The sequence below is a fragment of the Salmo salar genome, chromosome ssa15, assembly GCF_905237065.1.
Source record: "Salmo salar chromosome ssa15, Ssal_v3.1, whole genome shotgun sequence".
Lineage (NCBI taxonomy): Eukaryota > Metazoa > Chordata > Actinopteri > Salmoniformes > Salmonidae > Salmo > Salmo salar.
Window position 1 is genome coordinate 49,870,907 of NC_059456.1, and position 19,475 is coordinate 49,890,381.

Genomic DNA, 19,475 nt, shown 5'->3' on the forward strand with positions numbered 1-19,475 from the left:
TACTTTTGGAGAAATGTCCTGTGGTCTGATGAAACAAAAAATAGAACTGTTTGGGCATAATGGCCATCGTTATGTTTGGAGGAAAAAGGTGGAGGCTTGCAAGCCAAAGAACACCATCCCAACCGTGAAGCACGGGTTGGCAGCATCATGTTGTGGGGGTGCTTTGCTGCAGGAGGGACTGGTGCACTTCACAAAATAGATGGCGTCATGAGGCAGGAAAATTATGTGGATATATTGAAGCAACATCTCAAGACATCAGTCAGGAAGTTAAAGCTTGGTCGCAAATGGGTCTTCCAAATGGACAATGACCCCAAGCATACTTCCAAAGTTGGGGCAAAATGGCTTAAGGACAACAAAGTCAAGGTATTGGAGTGGCCATCACAAAGCCCTGACCTCAAGCCTTTAGAAAATTTGTGGGCAGAACTAAAAAAGTATGTGCGAGCAAGGAGGCCTACAAACCTGACTCAGTTACACCAGCTCTGTCAGGAGGAATTGGCCAAAATTCACTCAACTCATTGTGGGAAGCTTGTGGAAGGCTCCTCGAAATGTTTGACCCAAGTTAAACAATTTAAAGGCAATGCTACCAAATACTAATTGAGTGTATGTAAACTTCTGACCCACTGGGAATGTGATGAAAGAAATAAAACCTGAAATAAATTATTCTCTCTACAATTATTCTGACATTTCACATTCTTAAAATAAAGTGGTGATCCTAACTGACCTAAGACAGGGAGTTTTTACTAGGATTAAATGTCAGGAATTGTTTAAAATGGAGTTTAAATGTATTTGGCTAAGGTGTATGTAAAGTTTCGACTTCAACTGTACATGCACACACACCACAGAATTTTGACTGATTTGAATTTTATGTTGTCTAATTAACTTGTGAATCTTATTATTTGAGCTTTACTCAGTAACACTTTAATTAACTAGCATAAGCCATTTATTTATTTATTTTATATTAGACTTTTATAACCTACTGAACTCATAAAGAGCTACTCTCTCACGTTTTTTTGTTGGGGCGAGTGACTCTTTGAAGTTACAATGGTTAGCCCCAAACCATTTAACTTTTTTCTTCTGGTTTGTGCTATTTGCTCCATGACCCCTGCACGCTTTGTTGACTTTGAACTTGCTTGTTTACCTGACTGTGGGACAGGCAATGTTTGTTCCCCAACTCGTGACTCTCTATAGGTTGCACGATATCTTGGCCTTCCATCCTAATCAAACCCCCTCTCGCCAGCCTTTGTATTCAAGTTACCTGATGAAATTGCTGTACACTATGATCTTGTTGCCATCTGATGCACATTCAAATATCATAAAAAAATCAGCTCTCCCTGTCCTCTGCTGTGCCATGATTGTATTACTGCAGATAATATCTGGAAATGTGCATGTACACCATGGCCCGTCTACTGTTGCTAGCCTCAATTCTGACTTGTGCGCTGATGATTTCTGCTTCAATGATTTTTGCTCTCGTAAAAGCCTGGGTTTTCTGCACGTTAACACTAGAAGCTTATTATCTAAAATTGATCAATTGAAAGTGTGGGTTCACAGCTCCAATCCAGATGTGTAATTCATTACTGGGACATGGTTAAGAAAGAGTGTTCTCAACACTGATGTTAACTGTTCTAGTTATAACCTTTTTTGGCAAAACAGATCTTCCAAAGGAGGGGGTGGAGTGGCAATCTTTACCAAGGAAAACCTTCAGTGTTCGGTTTTCTCCACAAAGTTTGTCCCCAAACAATTTGATTTGCTGGTTTTAAGCATTAAGCTTTCAAATGGCTCTTTGTTGACATTTGCTGGGTGTTATTGTCCACCATCAGCACCGGCCTTGTACCCTACCTGCCTTAAGCTCCCTCCTGACCCCTTACACTAAGTCACAATTTATCCTACTTCAGTAGTTGACCTAAACTAGGACATGCTTAAACCACCTGACCAAGTCTTAAGACAATGGGACACTCTAAATCTCTCTCGTATTATTACCATTCCCAAAGGTATGATTCCAAACAGAATTAAAAACAGGGTCAGCCACTGGTTCGACTGTGATCTGGCAGAGTCACCCCACCTCAAGAACACCATTTGGAGAAAAGCTCGGCACACAAAAACTCAGGCTGACTGACTGTCGCCCAGGCAAATGAGAAATAAGTGCACTCAGGTTATCCGGAAGGCCAAAGTAAGTTACTTTTAAGGAGCAGTTTTCTCTCTGTGGGTCTAACCCCAAGATGTTCTGGAAAACGGTGAAAGACCTGGAGAATAACTTCCTATTTGACTCAGCCATGCCTCCTTGTACATCCAACACTTCCTCACCTCCCAGCCCTTCTAATGCGACTAGCCCTTGATGCTCCTCCCTCTTTTCCCCCTGCCCCGCTACACAGCTTCTCCCTGCAGGTGGTCACTGAGTCTGAGGTGCTAAAGGAGCTCCTTAAACAACACAAAAAACAACATCTGGGTTAGATGGTTCAGATCCTTTCTTCTTTAAGGTTACCTTCCTTCTCTCACCTTTTCAACCTCTCTCTCCTCTCTGGGGAGGTTCCCAATGCTTGGAAGGCAGCCACGGTGCGTCCTTTATTTAAAGGGTGAGATAAAGTTGATCCTCACTGTTATAGGCCAATTACTAACTTGCTTTGTTTATCAAAAGTGTTGGAAAATCTTGTCAATAATAATAACTGACTGGCTTTCTTGATCTATAGTCTATAGTATTTTCTCTGGTATGCAATCTGGTTTCTGCTCAGGTTATGGATGTGTCACTGCAACCTTAAAGGTCCTAAATGATGTCACCACTGCCCTTGAATCTAAGCAATGTTGTGCGACTATTTTTGTTGACTTGGCCAAAGCTTATGATGCAGTAGACCATTCCATTCTTGTGGGTCTAAGGAGTAATGCTGTCTCTGAGGGGTCTTTGGCCTGGTTTGCTAATTACCTCTCTCAAAGAGTGCAATGTGTAATGTCAGAACATCTGCTGTCTCAGCCACTGCCTGTCACCAAGGGAATACCCCAAGGCTCAATCCTAGGCCCCACGCTCTTCTCAATTTACATCAACAACATTGCTCAGGCAGTCAGAAGCTCTTCTCATCCATTTATATGCAGATGATACAGTATTTTGTGTTAAACACTCTACAACAAAGCTTTCTTAAAGTCCAATAATTATTCTCTGCCCTTAACCTTGCTCGAAACACCTCCAAATCAAGGCTCAACTGCAGGCTAAGGTTAAATCTAGGCTTTGTTTCCTCTATCGTAATCGCTCCTCTTTCATCCCAGCTACCAAACTAACCCTGATTCAGATGACCATCCTACCGATGCTAGATTACAGAGAAGTAATTTATAGACTGGCAGGTAAGGATGCTCTCGAGCGGCTAGATGTTCTTCACCATTCGGCCATCAGATTTGCCACCAATGCTCCTAATAGGACACATCACTGCACTCTATATCAAATCAAATTTATTTAGAAAGCTTTTTTTTCCATCAGCTGACGTCACAAAGTGCTTCTACAAAAACCCAGCCTAAAACCCTGAACAATGCAGAAGTACTCTGTAAACTTGCCATCTTTGTATACTCGGCACAATTTATTTTACCTTTATTTAACTAGGCAAGTCAGTTAAGAACAAATTATTATTTTCAATTACAGCAGGTTAACTGCCTTGTTCAGGGGGAGAACAACAGATTTGTACCTTGTCAGGACACTTGGGGATTCAAAATTGCAACCTTTCAGTTACTAGTCCAACACTCTAACCACTAGGCTACGCTGCCGCCCCAAGACCCACTGGTTGATGCTTATTTATAAAACCCTCTTAGGCCTTACTCCCCCCTATTTGAGATACCTACTGCAACCCTTCATCCTCCACATACAATACCCGTTCTGCCAGTCACATTCTGTTAAAGGTTCCCAAAGCACATACGTCCCGGGGTCGCTCCTCTTTTCAGTTCACTGCAGCTAGCGACTGGAACGAGCTGCAAAAAACACTCAAACTGGCCAGTTTTATCTCTGTGTCTATATTCAAAGACTCAATCATGGACACTATAACTGACACTTGTGGCTGCTTCGAGTGATGTATTGTTATCTCTACCTTTTTGCCCTTCATGCTGTTGTCTGCGCCTAACAATGTGTGTACCATGTTTGTGCTGCTGCCATGTTGTGCTGCTGCCATGTGTTGCTACGGTGTTGTTGTCATGTTCTGTTGCTCCCATGCTGTGTTGTTATGTGTTGCTGCCATGTTGTGTTGTTGTCTTAGGTCTCTCTTTATGTAGTGTTGTGGGATCGTGATGTGTGTTTTATCCTACATGTATTTATTTATTTTATTTTCCCCCATCCCTGCAGGAGGCCTTTTCCCTCTTGGTAGACAGTCATTGTAAATAATCATTTGTTCTTAATTGACTTGTCTAATTAAATAAAGGTTAAACAATTCAAATAAATAAAATTAACTTTGGATTTAGGAACTCCATTTGTGAACATTTTGTGTATTGATGGGCTCATAGCAGGATTCTCTTACATTTGAATAGCCTGGGCTTCCCGAGTGGCACAGCGGTCTAAGGCACAGCATCGCAGTGCTGAGTCGTCACTACAGACTCCGCTTTGATCCCAGGCTGTGTCACAGCCGACCGTGACCGGGAGACCCATGAGGCGGTGCACAATTGACCCAGCATCGTCCGGGTTAGGGGAGGGTTCGGCCGGCCGGCCGAACTCTGCTCTAGCGATTCTTTGTGGCGGGCCGGGCGACTCCAAGCTGACTTCGGTCGTCAGTTGGATGGTGTTTCCTCCGACACATTGGTGCGGCTGGCTTCTGGGATAAATGAGCAGTGTGTCGAGAAGCAGTGTGGCTTGCCAGGGTTGTGTTTCGGAGTACACATGGCTCTCGACCTTCACCTCTCCTGGATCTACCAATTGGACACCACGAAGAAGGGGTGAAAAATGTAAGATATGAGTAGCCTAAGGGACCAGGGTCTGTAACGTAAAAAATATTTTCACATGACTCTCCCGTTGTACTTGAAAAAAATGGCAGCACTCTCCCCCTTCATTGAATTAACCCAAAACAATGATTACCACCAAATTAGGCCTACCTACCTCATTATTACAATCAGGGGGTGAAAAAAAAAATCTGCTTTATAATAGAGCATTTCATGCACCTATAGTTTTATTTGCGGGTCCCGAAAAAAAATGGTTTTATAAATGCATTTAATGCAACTCTAGTCATTTGAGTCAATTGGAGGTGTACCTGTGGATGTATTTCAAGGCCTACTTTCAAACTCAGTGCCTCTTTGGTTGACATCATGGGAAAATCAAAAGAAATCAGCCAAGACCTCAGAAAAAAAATTGGAGACCTCCACAAGTCTGGTTCATCCTTGGGAGCAATTTTAAAATGCCTGAAGGTACCACATTCATCTGTACAAACAATAGTACGCAAGTATAAACACCATGGGACCACGCAGCCGTCGTACCGCTCAGGAAGGAGACGCGTTCTGTCTCCTAGAGATGAACGTACTTTGATGCGAAAAGTGCAAATCCATCCCAGAACAACAGCAAAGGACCTTATGAAGATGCTGGAGGAAACAGGTACAAAGTATCTATATCCACAGTAAAACGAGTCCTATATCAACATAACCTGAAAGGCCGCTCAGCAAGGAAGCCACCACTCCAAAACTGCCATAAAAAAAGCCAGACTACGGTTTGCAACTGCACATTGGGCAAAGATCGTACTTTGTGGAGAAATGTCCTCTGGTCTGATGAAACAAAAATAGTACTGTTTGGCCATAATGACCATCGTTATGTTTGGAGGAAAAAGGGGGAGACTTGCAAGCCGAAGAACACCATCCCAACCGTGAAGCACGGGGCTGGCAGCATCATGTTGTGGGGGTGCTTTACTGCAGGAGGGACTGGTGCACTTCACAAAATAGATTGGATCATGGGGTAGGAAAAGTATGTGGATATATTGAAGCAACAGGTCAAGACATCAGTCAGGAAGTTAAAGCTTGCTCGCAAATGGCCAATGACCCCAAGCATACTTCCAAAGTTGGGGCAAAATGGCTTAAGGACAACAAAGTCAAGGTATTGAAGTGGCCATCACAAAGCCCTGACCTTATTCCTATAGAAAATATGTGGGCAGAACTGAAAAAGTGTGTGCGAGAAGGCCTACAAACCTGACTCAGTTACACCAGCTCTGTCAGGAGGAATGGGCCAAAATTCACCCAACTCATTGTGGAAAGCTTGTGGAAGGCTACCCAACACGTTTGACCCAAGTTAAACAATTTAAAGGCAATGCTACCAAATAGTAATTGAGTGTATGTAAACTTCTGACCCACTGGGAATGTGATGAAAGAAATAAAAGCTGAAATAAATCATTCTCTCTACTATTATTCTGACATTTCACATTCTTAAAAAAGTGGTGATCCTAACTGACTTGTAACAGAACAGTCGCTGTTTGCAAAGAATTCAATTTGAGACATCATATGATTGATTATAAGCATTGTAGCCTAATTTCAAAAGTTACCTTTCCACCCCAGACAGAGGACTTAAGCAAAAAAAAAGTATCCTTAACTGCTGGCTACTCTTCCTAGGTGTAACCCAACAAGAGAAGGTCATGAGTGCGTCCATCAGAGCTGCCTGGGTTTAAATATCTTCTCTTTTAAAGAATGTGAATAGGCCTAGCTCAATTGATAGCGTCAGAATTGTAGGCCTATTAAATTACTTGCCAAAAAATAAAATAAAAATGATTACTCGGCTAAAGAACTTCGTAGCTCAGCATCGTAGCTGAATTTCATAGACACGAACTAAAGACATCCCCATATGCATCAGACATCCCCATATGCATCATATGCATCAGAGTCACGTCTGTCTTGTGCATTTTTCAGCTAATTTCTAGCATAAAGCATTGCGGAGGAAAGCGTTGTTATAGACAGCTTTATAAAATCAGAATTCAAATTCTTAAGCTTAAAAGGGGTATGCTTTTTGCCATTGTCTTTATCAAGAAGTAGGCTCTGGCATACCCTCACTTGGCCTACCCTCTCAATTTGAGCACTGGTTTTAACTTAACAGACCAAACCCTTCACGGACACAGGTACACTATATATACAAAAGTATGTGGAAACCCCTTCAAATGAGTGGATTCGGCTATTTCAGCCACACCTGTTGATGACAGGTGTATAAAATAGAGCACATATTCATAGACAAACATTAGCAATTGAATGACCATACTGAAGAGCTCAGGGATTTTCAATGTGGCACTGCCATAGGATTCCACCTTTCCGACAAGTCAGTTCATCAAATTTCTGCCCTGCCAGAGAGAGTATTAATGTTCTGTCCTCGGTTGCAACACTCACTATCGAGTTCCAAACTGCCTCTGGAAGCAACGTCAGCCTAAGTACTGTTCGTCGGGAGCTTCATGAAATGGGTTTACATGGCCGAGCAGCCACACACAGGACTAAGATCACCATGCGCAATGCCAAGCATGGGCTGGAGTGGTGTAAAGCGTGCAGCCATTGGACCCTGGAGCAGTATAAATGCGTTCTCTGGAGTGATGAATCATACTTCACCATCTGGCAGTCTGACGGACGAATCTGGGTTTGGCGGATGCTACCAGCCCCAATGCATAGTGCGAACTGTAAAATTTGGTGGAGGAGGAATAATGGTTGGGGGCTGTTTTTCATGGTTTGGGCTAGGCCCCTTGGTTCCAGTGAAGGGAAGTATTAACGCTACAGCATACAATGGCATTCTTGACGATTATGTGCTTCCAACTTTGCACAGGGCCCTGACCTCAACCCCATCGAACACCTTTGGAATGAATTGGAAAACCGACTGCGAGCCAGGCTTAATCGCCCAACATCAGTGCCTAACCTCAGTAATGCTATTGTGGCTGAATGGAAGCAAGTCCCCGCAGCAATGTTCCAACATCTAGTGGAAAGCCTTCCCATAAGAGTGGAGGCTGTTATTGCACCAAAGGGGGGACCAACTCCATTTTAATGCCCATTATTTTGGAATGAGATGTTCAACGAGCAGGTGTCCACTTTTGGTCATGTAGTGTAATTAATGAATGGTGACACTATGAGAGGAATTGGACAAAAAATGTATGGGTAGCCCATGATTCAGTCTGTCAACAGGTAGGCTTACATTTTATTTCTTAAATAGGAAGAAATAGGCTCCAATACAAAGTCCTCTCGTTGTTAGTTAATTTTAATTAAAATGAAGACTGCTGAAATGAATTACTCGAATTAGGATAACTTCAGCACCATGTGCTGTCCACCACCCGATTCTTGTGCCAGCGTGATGAATATGAGCCCTGAGCTGACGGCGGCAACCCATGTGGAGACTGTGGCACAGGCTGGTGATGTGGAAAGTACCAAAAACCCCTGATAGGGGAGGTGCATGCAAGCAGATGGTCAAAGTTGGCTAGGATAGAATAAATTATATGAAAACCTGCAAAATTGTGAATGTAAACCAGGAAAAAAAGGCACTACCCTACCCTATCCCCAATAAAAATCCACACACAAATCCCATAGGTGCTCCCCTCACCTATCACCCTATTATTTATTTTTTTCATTCATCAATTATAGTTAGTATAGCGGGAAGTTTTATTGCAAGATATACACTCAAGGGTATGGACACAGACACTGGCGAAAGTCACGACTCATTTAATCTCCCCGCTGCCGCTACAGTACAATACAGTGCAGCAGCATCTCCCAAGAAATGCCCTAGCAGGGACTGCAGAGTCCATTAGGGATTTTTGCTTATAAAAGCATAATCAAATTTCCCAGCACCCTGATGTTTAGGCTAAATCAATGGAGCAATAAACCCATTTGGCATGACCTTGTCTGTATTTGCACAGAGAGAGGCCGCCTTAAGAAATCAATGACAAGAATGAGCTATGCTTCTAAACCCAGAGGTGCAACATCGCAAGGCTTCCGTGAATGCTTGCGAAACCGACCAAACAGACCAGGCCTGGGTTTGGGAAGTCAATGAGAGAAGTGAAAAATTCTTCCTTAGCTGCTCATTTTATAAAAATCGAAGGGTACAACCTAGATTCGAGCCATGGTGTTAAGTAGTTGAACTTGTTATTACTCCAACCTCGTGAAAGTGACAAACTGACACGTTTACATTTTCATCAAAAACAACTTTATATCGAAAGAGTACCTTTGATTTGATGGCCTGCACATGCGCAGTTCGGCGAGAGATGACCGTTAGACCCGATTATGTGTTTCTACGATTGAGATTAGATAGCCAAATAAGAAATGATTTTAGCCTGAAATAATGATTTGTTTGTTTGTTTTCACTGGGTCTATTTCTTGCCAATGAGGAAGTGTGTTGAAATTGTAACTGACAATACTGTGGCTCCCCTCTCCTTTTCCTTCCCAGAAGCAATGTTTAAGGACTATTCCTCTCCTTCTCTTTCTGTGATTAATGTTATGGCCTCATGCCCTGTCCAAATTGCCTTTGCAGCCCACATTTTTTGATTATCTCCCCATGATAAGCACCGGCAGATGTTTTTCTTGAGTTCCACTTTGTTCTGTATTTCAATTCATCTGAATAAACCAGTCAACAAATATGTTTAAAATCAATCAGTCACGGACAGAGGAGAGAGCAGCGCACAGAGAAACGGGGCTATTCATCATGATAAATGTCTATTTGGGTGGGGGCAGGGTAGATGTCTGTTGAGTGGGGGGGTAGAAGCTATTGGCCAGTCTGTTAGTTTTTGCCATGATGCTCCTGCCTGTACTGCCCGTGTCCGAGTGATGGAAGTGGGGAGAACAGGCCGTGGCTCTGGTGGCTGAGGTCCCTGATGATCTTCTTGGCCTTCCTGCGACACCTGGTGTTGTAGGTGTCTTGGAGAGCAGTCAGTGTGCGCCCAATGGTGCGTTCGGCTGAGCGTACCTCCCTCTAGTGCTCCTGTAGAATACTGTGAGGGCCCCTGGGGACAGGACGGATTTCTTCAGCCTCCTTAGGTTTACCTTTTATTGCAGTGAGATAAATCAGGGTCACGCAGAGCGTTTCTTGGTAGTCTTAAACAAACCTACTGTGAAACAAATCAAATACATTTTTATTGGTAACATAAACATATTTAGCAAATTTTATTGTGGGTGTAGTGAAATGCTTGTATTCCTAGCTCCAACAATGCAGTAGTATCTAACAATTCACAAAAATACACACAAATCTCAAGGTAAAATAACGGAATTAAGAAATATGTAAATATTAGGACGAGCAATGTCGGAGTGGCATTGACTAGAATACAGTAGAATACTGTATATAAACTAAAATGAGAAAAAAATGTCCTCTCACTGTCAACTGCGTTTATTTTCAGCAAACTTAACATGTGTAAATATTTGTAAAATCATAAGATTCAACAACTGAGACATAAACTGAAAAAGTTCCACAGACATGTGACTAACAGAAATGGAATTATGTGTCCCTGAACAAAGGGGGGGGGGGGCAAAATCAGAAGGTACAGTCAGTATCTGGTGTGGCCATCAGCTGCATTAGGTGCTGCAGTGCCTCATGGACTGCACCAGATTTGCCAGTTCTTGCTGTGAGTTGTTACCCCACTCTTCCACCATGCACCTGCAAGTTCCTGGACATTTCTGGGGGGAATGGCCCTAGCCCTCACCCTCCGATCCAACAGGTCCCAGACGTGCTCAATGGGATTGAGATCCGGGGTCTTCGCTGGCCATGGCAGAACACTGACATTCCTGTCTTGCAGGAAATCACGCACAGAATGAGCAGTATGGTTGGTGGCACTGTCATGCTGGAGGGTCATGTCAGGATGAGCCTGCAGGAAGGGTACCACATGAGGGAGGGGGATGTCTTGCTTGTAACGCACAGCTTTGAGATTGCCTGCAATGACAACAAGCTCAGTCCGATGATGCTGTGACACACCGCCCCAGACCATGATGGACCCTCCACCTCCAAATCGATCCGCTCCAGAGTACAATGCTCATTCCTTCAAAAATAAACTCAAATCCGAACATCACCCCTGGTGAGACAAAACCGCGACTCGTCAGTGAAGATAACTTTTTGCCAGTCCTGTCTAGTCCAGCGACGGTGGGTTTGTGCCCATAGGCAACGTTGTTGCCAGTGATGTCTGGTGAGGACCTGCCTTACAAGAGGCCTACAAGCCCTCATTCCAGCCTCTCTCAGCCTAATGAGGACAGTCTGAGCACTGATGGAGGGATTGTGCGTTCCTGATGTAACTCAGGCAGTTGTTGTTACCATCCTGTACCTGTCCCACAGGTGTGATGTTCGGATGTACCGATCCTGTGCAGGTGTTGTTACACATGGTCTGCCACTGCGGGGACGATCAGCTGTCCATCATGTCTCCCTATTGTGCTGTTTTAGGCGTCTCACAGTACGGACATTGCAATTTATTTCCCTGGCCACATCTGCAGACCTCATGCCTCCTTGCAGCATGCATAAGGCATGTTCACGCAGATGAGCAGGGATGCTGGGTGTTTTTCAGAGTCAGTAGAAAGGTCTCTTTAGTGTCCTAAGTTTTCATAACTGTGACCTTAATTGCGTACTGTCTGTAAGCTGTTAGTGTCTTAACAACCGTTCCACAGGTGCATGTTCATTAATTGTTTATGGTTCAAGCATGGGAAACAGTGTTTAAACCCTTTACAATGAAGATCTGTGAATTTATTTGGATTTTTATGAATTATCTTTGAAAGATAAGCAGCCTCTAAGGTGCAGGGTTGAGTAACCGGGTGGTAGCTGGCTAGTAACAGTGACTAAGTTCAGGGCAGGGTACTGGGTGGGGGCCGGCTAGTGATGGCTATTTAACAGTCTGATGGCCTTGAGATATAATCTGTTTTTCAGTCTCTCGGTCCCAGCTTTGATGCACCTGTACTGACCTGGCCTTCTGGATGATAACGGGGTGAATAGACCATGGTTTGGGTGGTTGATGTTCTTGAGGATCTTTTTGGCCTTCCTGTGACATCAGGTGCTGTATGTGTCCTTGAGTGGAGGCAATGTGCCCCCTCTGGAGAGTTCTGTGGTTGCGGGTGGTGCAATTACCATACCAGGCGGTGATACAGCCCAACAGGATGCTGTTAATGGTGCATCTGTAAAAGTTTGTGAGGGTCTTAGGGACCAAGTCAAATTTCTTCAGCCTCCTGAGGTTGAAAAAGCACTGTTCCTCCTTCTTCACCACACTGTCTGTGGGGTGGACCATTTCAGCCAATTTCTCAACGGCGACCCTGTTGATAAATATTGGTCATTTGACTGCAGGAAAGGGCTACAGAGTCGCTGTCGTGCCTTCTTCACCACAGTGTCCATGTGGTTTGCCAATTTCAGCCAATTTCTCCACAGCGTCCCTGTTGATGATTATACGGGCACATCTAAAAGCATTGCCAACCTTGATAAAGATTTGCAAATAAGACTGTATACAATAAATATTACAAATACTGAGCTATATTGTATGCTCCAAAATATTTAAAACATCACATTCTTTTAATCTAATAGAATTTCTCTGAGATTATTTTTTTTCTAAATTTTATTTGTCATTTAAAAAATCTAAAAAAGATGTGCCAGAATTATTGGCACCCCTGTTTTCAATACTTTGTGCACCAAGTCTGGAGACTGAGATGGCCATTGCAAAATGTTGATTTTGTGGTCAATGAACCGTTTCTTTGTGGATTTTGATGTATGCTTAGGGTCATTGTCTTACTGGAATGTCCACTTACAGCCAAGTTTTAGCCTCCTGGCAGAGGCAACCGAGTTTTTGGCTAAAATGTCCTGGTACATGGTAGAGTTCATGATGCCATTGACCTTAACAAGGTCCCCAGAACCAGTGGAAGTATAACAGCCCCATAACATCAAAGATCCACCACCATATGTTACAGTAGGTATGGGATTATTTTCTGCAAATGGACCTGCATGGCCAACATATCACATAGCCCTGCATGGCTAGCATATTACCTGGACCTGTCACATCCTGACCAGTGAAAAGGGCCATTTGCCATAGTAGAATGGTCAGGGCGTGGCAGGGTTTTTTTTTGTGTGTTTTGTTTTTTTGGGGTTCTAGGGGAATTTGTTCTAGTTTTCTATTTCTATGTTTTGTTTTCCATGTTGGCCGAGTATGGTTTCCAATCAGAGGCAGGTGTCTTTCGTTGTCTCTGATTGGAAGCCATACTTAGGCAGCCTGTTTCCTTTGGGTTTTGTGGGTGGTTATTTTCCGTTTAGTTGTTATACCTGACGGAACTGTTGAGTGTTTGTTATTTTGTTGTTTTGAAGTGCATTCATTAAAATCTAAGATGAGCACTATACACGCTGCACCTTGGTCTCTTCAATACGACGCCAGTGACAGGACCTGCATGGCCAGCATATTACATGGACCTGCATATTACATGGAACTGCATGGTCAGCATATTACATGGGTGTTCATTGCCAGCATATTACATGGACCTGCATGGCTAGCATATTACATGGACCTGCATGGCCAGCATATTACATGGGTGTTCATTGCCAGCATATTACATGGACCTGCATGGCCAGCATATTACATGGGTGTTCATTGCCAGCATATTACATGGACCTGCATGGCCAGCATATTACATGGACCTGCATGGCCAGCATATTACATGGACCTGCAAGGCCAGCATATTACATGGACCTGCATGGCCAGCATATTACATGGACCTGCATGGCCAGCATTTTACATGGATCTGTATATTACATGGACCTGCATGGCCAGCATATTACATGGACCTATATATTACATGGACCTGCATGGCCAGCATATTACAGGGACCTGCATGGCCAGCATATTACATGGACCTTCATGGCCAGCATATTACATGGACCTGCGTGGCCAGCATATTACATGGACCTGCGTGGCCAGCATATTATATGGACCTGCATGGCCAGCATATTACATGGATATTACATGGACCTGCATGGCCAGCATATTACATGGACCTGCATGGCCAGCATATTACATGGATATTACATGGACCTGCATGGCCAGCATATTACATGGACCTGCATGGCCAGCATATTACATGGACCTGCATGGCCAGCATATTACATGGATATTACATGGACCTGCATGGCCAGCATATTACATGGACCTGCATGGCCAGCATATTACATGGACCTGCAAGGCCAGCATATTACATGGACCTGCATGGCCAGCATATTACATGGACCTGCATGGCCAGCATTTTACATGGATCTGTATATTACATGGACCTGCATGGCCAGCTTATTACATGGACCTGTATATTACATGGACCTGCATGGCCAGCATATTACGGGGACCTGCATGGCCAGCATATTACATGGACCTTCATGGCCAGCATATTACATGGACCTGCGTGGCCAGCATATTACGTGGACCTGCGTGGCCAGCATATTATATGGACCTGCATGGCCAGCATATTACATGGATATTACATGGACCTGCATGGCCAGCATATTACATGGACCTGCATGGCCCGCATATTACATGGATATTACATGGACCTGCATGGCCAGCATATTACATGGACCTGCATGGCCAGCATATTACATGGATATTACATGGACCTGCATGGCCAGCATATTACATGGACCTGCATGGCCAGCATATTACATGGATATTACATGGACCTGCGTGGCCAGCATATTACATGGACCTGCATGGCCAGCATATTACATGGACCTGCATGGACAGCATATTACATAGGTGTTCATGGCCCGCTGGTAACACTTTATTGTAACGGTCCATAATAAACCATTTATAATGCCTTTATAAATGATGTGTTCACCTTGATTAATCATTACTCCCACGTTAATAAACCATTCTCAAATCATTATTAAAGTATTTTTGCTGTCCCTAATCTAAAGTGGGCACTTTTTATACTTGATAAATACTCTATCAATGTTTTGAGTGACCAGTGGTAGACATTCCAGCAGTACCTGATACTTAAAATGACCTAGAACAAACATATAATCTGTGAAAGAATAAGAACACAACACAGGATGTTTAAGGATTCAAGGAAACATACTGAACATTTTAAATAAATGTGTAAAAATCTAGCTTACTGACACTTACAATTGTGGGTGTAATGATTAAGAAATTGCGAGCAAACTGTTTGTAAATGCTTTGTTATAAATCATTTATTACAGACAGTTCAAATAAAGTGTTACTCCAGCATGGGAAATGGGTCTTCATGGCCAGCATTTTACATGGGTGTGCATGGCCAGCATATAACACAGGTGTGCATGGCCAGATACCTTGACTGAATGGCTGATGTTGTCGAGGAACTGACAGGATGTTACAAGCTCCAAGCCAGTTCCCTGGACATTACTCACTATGTTCTCAGACATGATACTTCTGCCAGATCCTCCAGGATTCCTTTCTTTCTTTTTTTTTATAGTTGTGTGCCAAAAGTCGGACATTTTTCCTAGGCAATTTGCAATGATTTTGTAAAATTTGGCTTAAAAATGCGCTGAGTGGGTGAAGTTTGTTGATTTACCAATTTTGTTTAAAAAAAAAAGCCCTCTTTTTGTAGTGTGGTGATCGGACAGTTATATGAAGGAATATTGTAATGATTTTGCTGTTTTATGCGGTAATAGTGAGGTGATTGGTCAAATTTGCAAGTCCTCAAATATGTGGGGAACCTCAAAATCCTGGAGGGACTGTTCTGTCCTTAAGGGGTATAAGACCCTCCTCTGGACAGGTGAGATGGTCTCATCCATTACTGTTTTATAAGGCTACCTGTCTCTCGCCTCAGAGACTCTATCTTCTGAATGTAAGAAAGCGCTTGCAGCTGCCTGAGCGACATAGGTATCTGAGGCTCTCGCTGTTACACAAGGTTTTCAATCTTCTCTTTCACTATCTTTCACTCTTTTTTCACTCTTCCTCTGTGTTCTGGTTATTTATTTCTTTCTCATCTCCATGGCTCAGATATGGGATGGAGCGTCTGTTTGCTGCAGCAGGACAGACTGCTTAAAGAGATAAAGCCAATTACAGCTGGCTGTCTGTTAGACTAAAACAGCAACCACAAATAGACAATACTTGACATCTCCTCGGGAATGAACATAGGAACACGGAAGCCCTCTTTTTCTTTTAGTGGAAATTACATCATAAAGAACAATCAAACACAGTTTTATTTTCGTTGCATTGATATTACGTGTATGGTGTTGAAGAAAGACGCATGTTGATAGCATTATCCCTCCAAATCAATTCAATTGTACCAAATCTACTAGGTTTTCACCATGCGTGTTTAACACTTGCTCTGTGTTTCTATAGGATGATCCCGGCCTCCAGCAATGCCTTCCTGGTGACCAACCTGGTGTCGGGGACAAAGTACGACCTGTGTGTCTTGGCCGCCTGGGATGACACCGCCACCACCCTGACTGCCACCAACGTGGTGGGCTGTGCCCAGTTCTTCACCCGCGACGACTACACCCAGTGCCAGTCTCTCCACAGCCAGTTCCTAGGGGGCACCATGATCCTGGTGGTGGGTGGCATCATTGTGGCGACGCTACTCGTCTTCATCATTATTCTGATGCTGCGCTACAAGGCCACCGACAATGAGGGGGGTGGTACAGGGGGGATCGGCAAGCTGACCAGTGTTAGTGCCACCCACTCACAGACCAATGGGGGCCGGCTGGGACAGAATGGCATGCCCCTGCCCTTGCCCAAACCCAAGGCCAAAGTGACCATCCAAGATGAGGTGGTGGAGTTTAAATGCGGATCCCTCCAGAGCAGCCTCACCTCCTCCTCTTCCTCGTCGGGTGGCTCGATGGCCGGGGGTGGCTCTCACAGCCCCAACAGCACCCTGGCCAACATGTGGAGGCAGGCGGCCCCCTCCAAGCCCCGGGCCAACCTGGACCACCTGCTGGGGGCCTTCAACTCCCTAGAGCTCCGGGCGGGCCAGGCCAGGGGTAGGGGAGACCTGGGGGAGCCATCCTCCAGCAGTAGCACTCTAGTGGCGGGCGGCAATAGGCCCCCCACGGACAGGGAGCCCCTGCTGGGCCACACAATGGACTCAAGGCTCAGCCGGGTGCTCATGCTGCCTCTGGACTCCAAGCCAAAAAGAAGCCAGTCATTTGACATGGGGGACTGTATGGATACAAACCGACAAACAGAGAAAGCGATGGCCTCCAGCGCCTCCACGGCCACAACGCCGGTGTGCAGCTACCCCCGGCGCATCAGCAGCATCTGGACTAAGAGGAGCTTGTCTGTGAATGGCATGCTGCTGCAGTGTGACGAGGAGGGTGATATGGGAGGGAGCAAGGGGACCTTCGAGAGCCAAGAGTGGGTCATGGAGAGTACTGTCTAGGAGAGATGATGACACACTTTGCATCTTCTAAAACACTGCCCCAGAAAGGTGGCAATACGCCTCAGTTCTGATAGACCCACCGGTGAGTGGAGAAGCTCCTGCTTCCTCCCTCCTTCCTTGTTTGCATGGAATTAATTCATGTTAATCTATCATTGTTGTGACAGATAAGTAAAGCTCAAACCACGCCTCTCGAACCCCAAATGGGTAAATAGGGTAAAGACGCTCGGTGGACGGAGCTGATTGGTGGAGTGAGGTTGTTTTGTGTTTGAATGTGTGTGTTCTCTACATGGGGAGGGGGGGACGCACAGTAATGGTCAACCACAATCTACAAGTAAGTCATGCAATGAAACCTAGTGGATTGTACAATCTGTGTGCGGTATGGAGTCACATGGAAACTCAGAAATTGGAAGCAGGCCTGTTGTTCATAAGGAGGGTCTTAGTTTCTCAGACACAAGGAACGTAAAACAAATCACTGTATTTGTTGACTTGTAAAATGGCATACCATAAAAGCCACTCTTGTTACTGTTGCTGAGATGTTGGGCCATGCCTCTGGACTATACTACTGCTGCAAGTTCATCTGAAATATGTAATGAATTTTTATATATTTAATTTTGCCGATCAAATACACATTGTACAATACTGTTCTTCACCTCTGTACAAGATGGGGCTCCGACCTCAATATTTGCATTATGAAAAACCACAATATACAAGTATATCCAGCCACATTGTTTTATATCCACAGAACCATTTTGTTTCTTAATCCATTCGGACTGAATGGTAATTTATATATCGGTGATGTAATTAATCCTGACAAAAATATATAAAAAAGATTTAATGAAAACAATGTCTGTGAATATATTAATTATATATACAGAGTATATATTTGAGGGTTCCTTAAATAATTCCATATCTGGTACCCTATCAAGTTGGATTAATGTATAAAGCAAGCAAACAATTTCCCTTTCTTAAAGTTAACAATGTGAAAATGGTAAGGTCTTACGTGAAAATTGAACCGCTATCGTGAATTAACCCCATATAGAGCTCACAACCAACACAAGTTAACACTCTCCAGCACAGAAAGATTAAGCCCCCAGAAAAACTGCAGCTCAACATGCACAATTGTTGAGAGACAAGCATTTTTCTCCAATTCCAAGGAACATTTGTACATGTTTAGGAACTTTGATGCACTGACCTTTATTCTCTATCTGGAACTCATCACCTTAAATGATCGATATTTGAGAGTAAGCATACAGCTTGCCACCCTCACCAGTTATTGGCATGAGAAATGTACAGGGAATTCGTACTTAACTATCCGTGTTGCAAAACCCTCCATCTCTTTGTGATCGTGTCAAAACAGCCCTTCATGAACTACAACTGATTTAACTTGAGTTTACAAAAAAATCCATTGTAAGGTACCATAAACGTACAGTGCACAATGGTTATGCTCTCAACAATGGTGAAGTTGTTGGCTTTTCTGTAACGTGTACAACTTGCATGTTTATCGAGGACTAACTCATAAGACCATGAAGGACCTTATACACTATCTATATCTGTCCTTTCTCACATTGTGTTGTCTGAATGACTTCGACTGCTTCTGTACATTGACTCTGTATACTGGCTTTTTTGTACAATAATTGAGTGAGAATGTTCAATGGAGAAAACAATAATGTATACCAGTGTCTTTATTTTCTTTGTAAGCATAAAGATATACAGAGGTGCTTCACTGTAATATTACAGCGTAACCATGTACATTTCTCACCTGGAATTGTAGACAATGTTTCGGTGGTCAAACCTATTGTTTTTTGCTACAAAATGGAAAAAATAAAATAAAGATATTCTAAAACATTCATGTTGTGTCAGACCCCTATTATAAGACATGCTAATGTGCAACATTTGTCATATAAATGTATTGAATTGTTCAGCATTGCAATTATTTTGTCAGCCTCTGGTAGTTCTGGGGTAAACCATAATCTGATCCGTATGAGGTAACCTGTCTAAATGACTATAGCCTCGTAGCACTCATATCTGTAGCCATGAAATGCATGTTATAATGTTAAAACACACTTGGGTTGTGTAGGCAGAGAGTTGGAGGCAGGTATGGGCTTAAAGTGTTAAAGGTGGAGTGAGGTGTATGAAGCCCTTTCTTCTGAACACAGGCAGAGTGCACACTGGGTCATATTCATTAGGCACCAAAATGAACCAGGAGGTACAGTGGCAATACTATGCCGTATGCATTT

General features: G+C 43.6%; 1 protein-coding gene across 2 annotated transcripts in view; it reads left to right on the forward strand.

Annotated features, from left to right (window-relative positions):
* The window catches only part of LOC106596863 (leucine-rich repeat and fibronectin type-III domain-containing protein 2), a 197,290-nt gene extending 178,205 nt beyond the window's left edge, over positions 1 to 19,085 (forward strand). For both annotated transcript variants that reach the window (XM_045695816.1, XM_045695817.1), the window contains one exon: positions 16,203 to 19,085. In XM_045695816.1, the coding sequence (XP_045551772.1) occupies positions 16,203 to 17,238 (1,036 nt within the window). In that variant the 3' untranslated portion in view covers positions 17,239 to 19,085. The remainder of the gene's footprint in view (positions 1 to 16,202) is intronic.
* Positions 19,086 to 19,475: the final 390 nt, after the last annotated feature.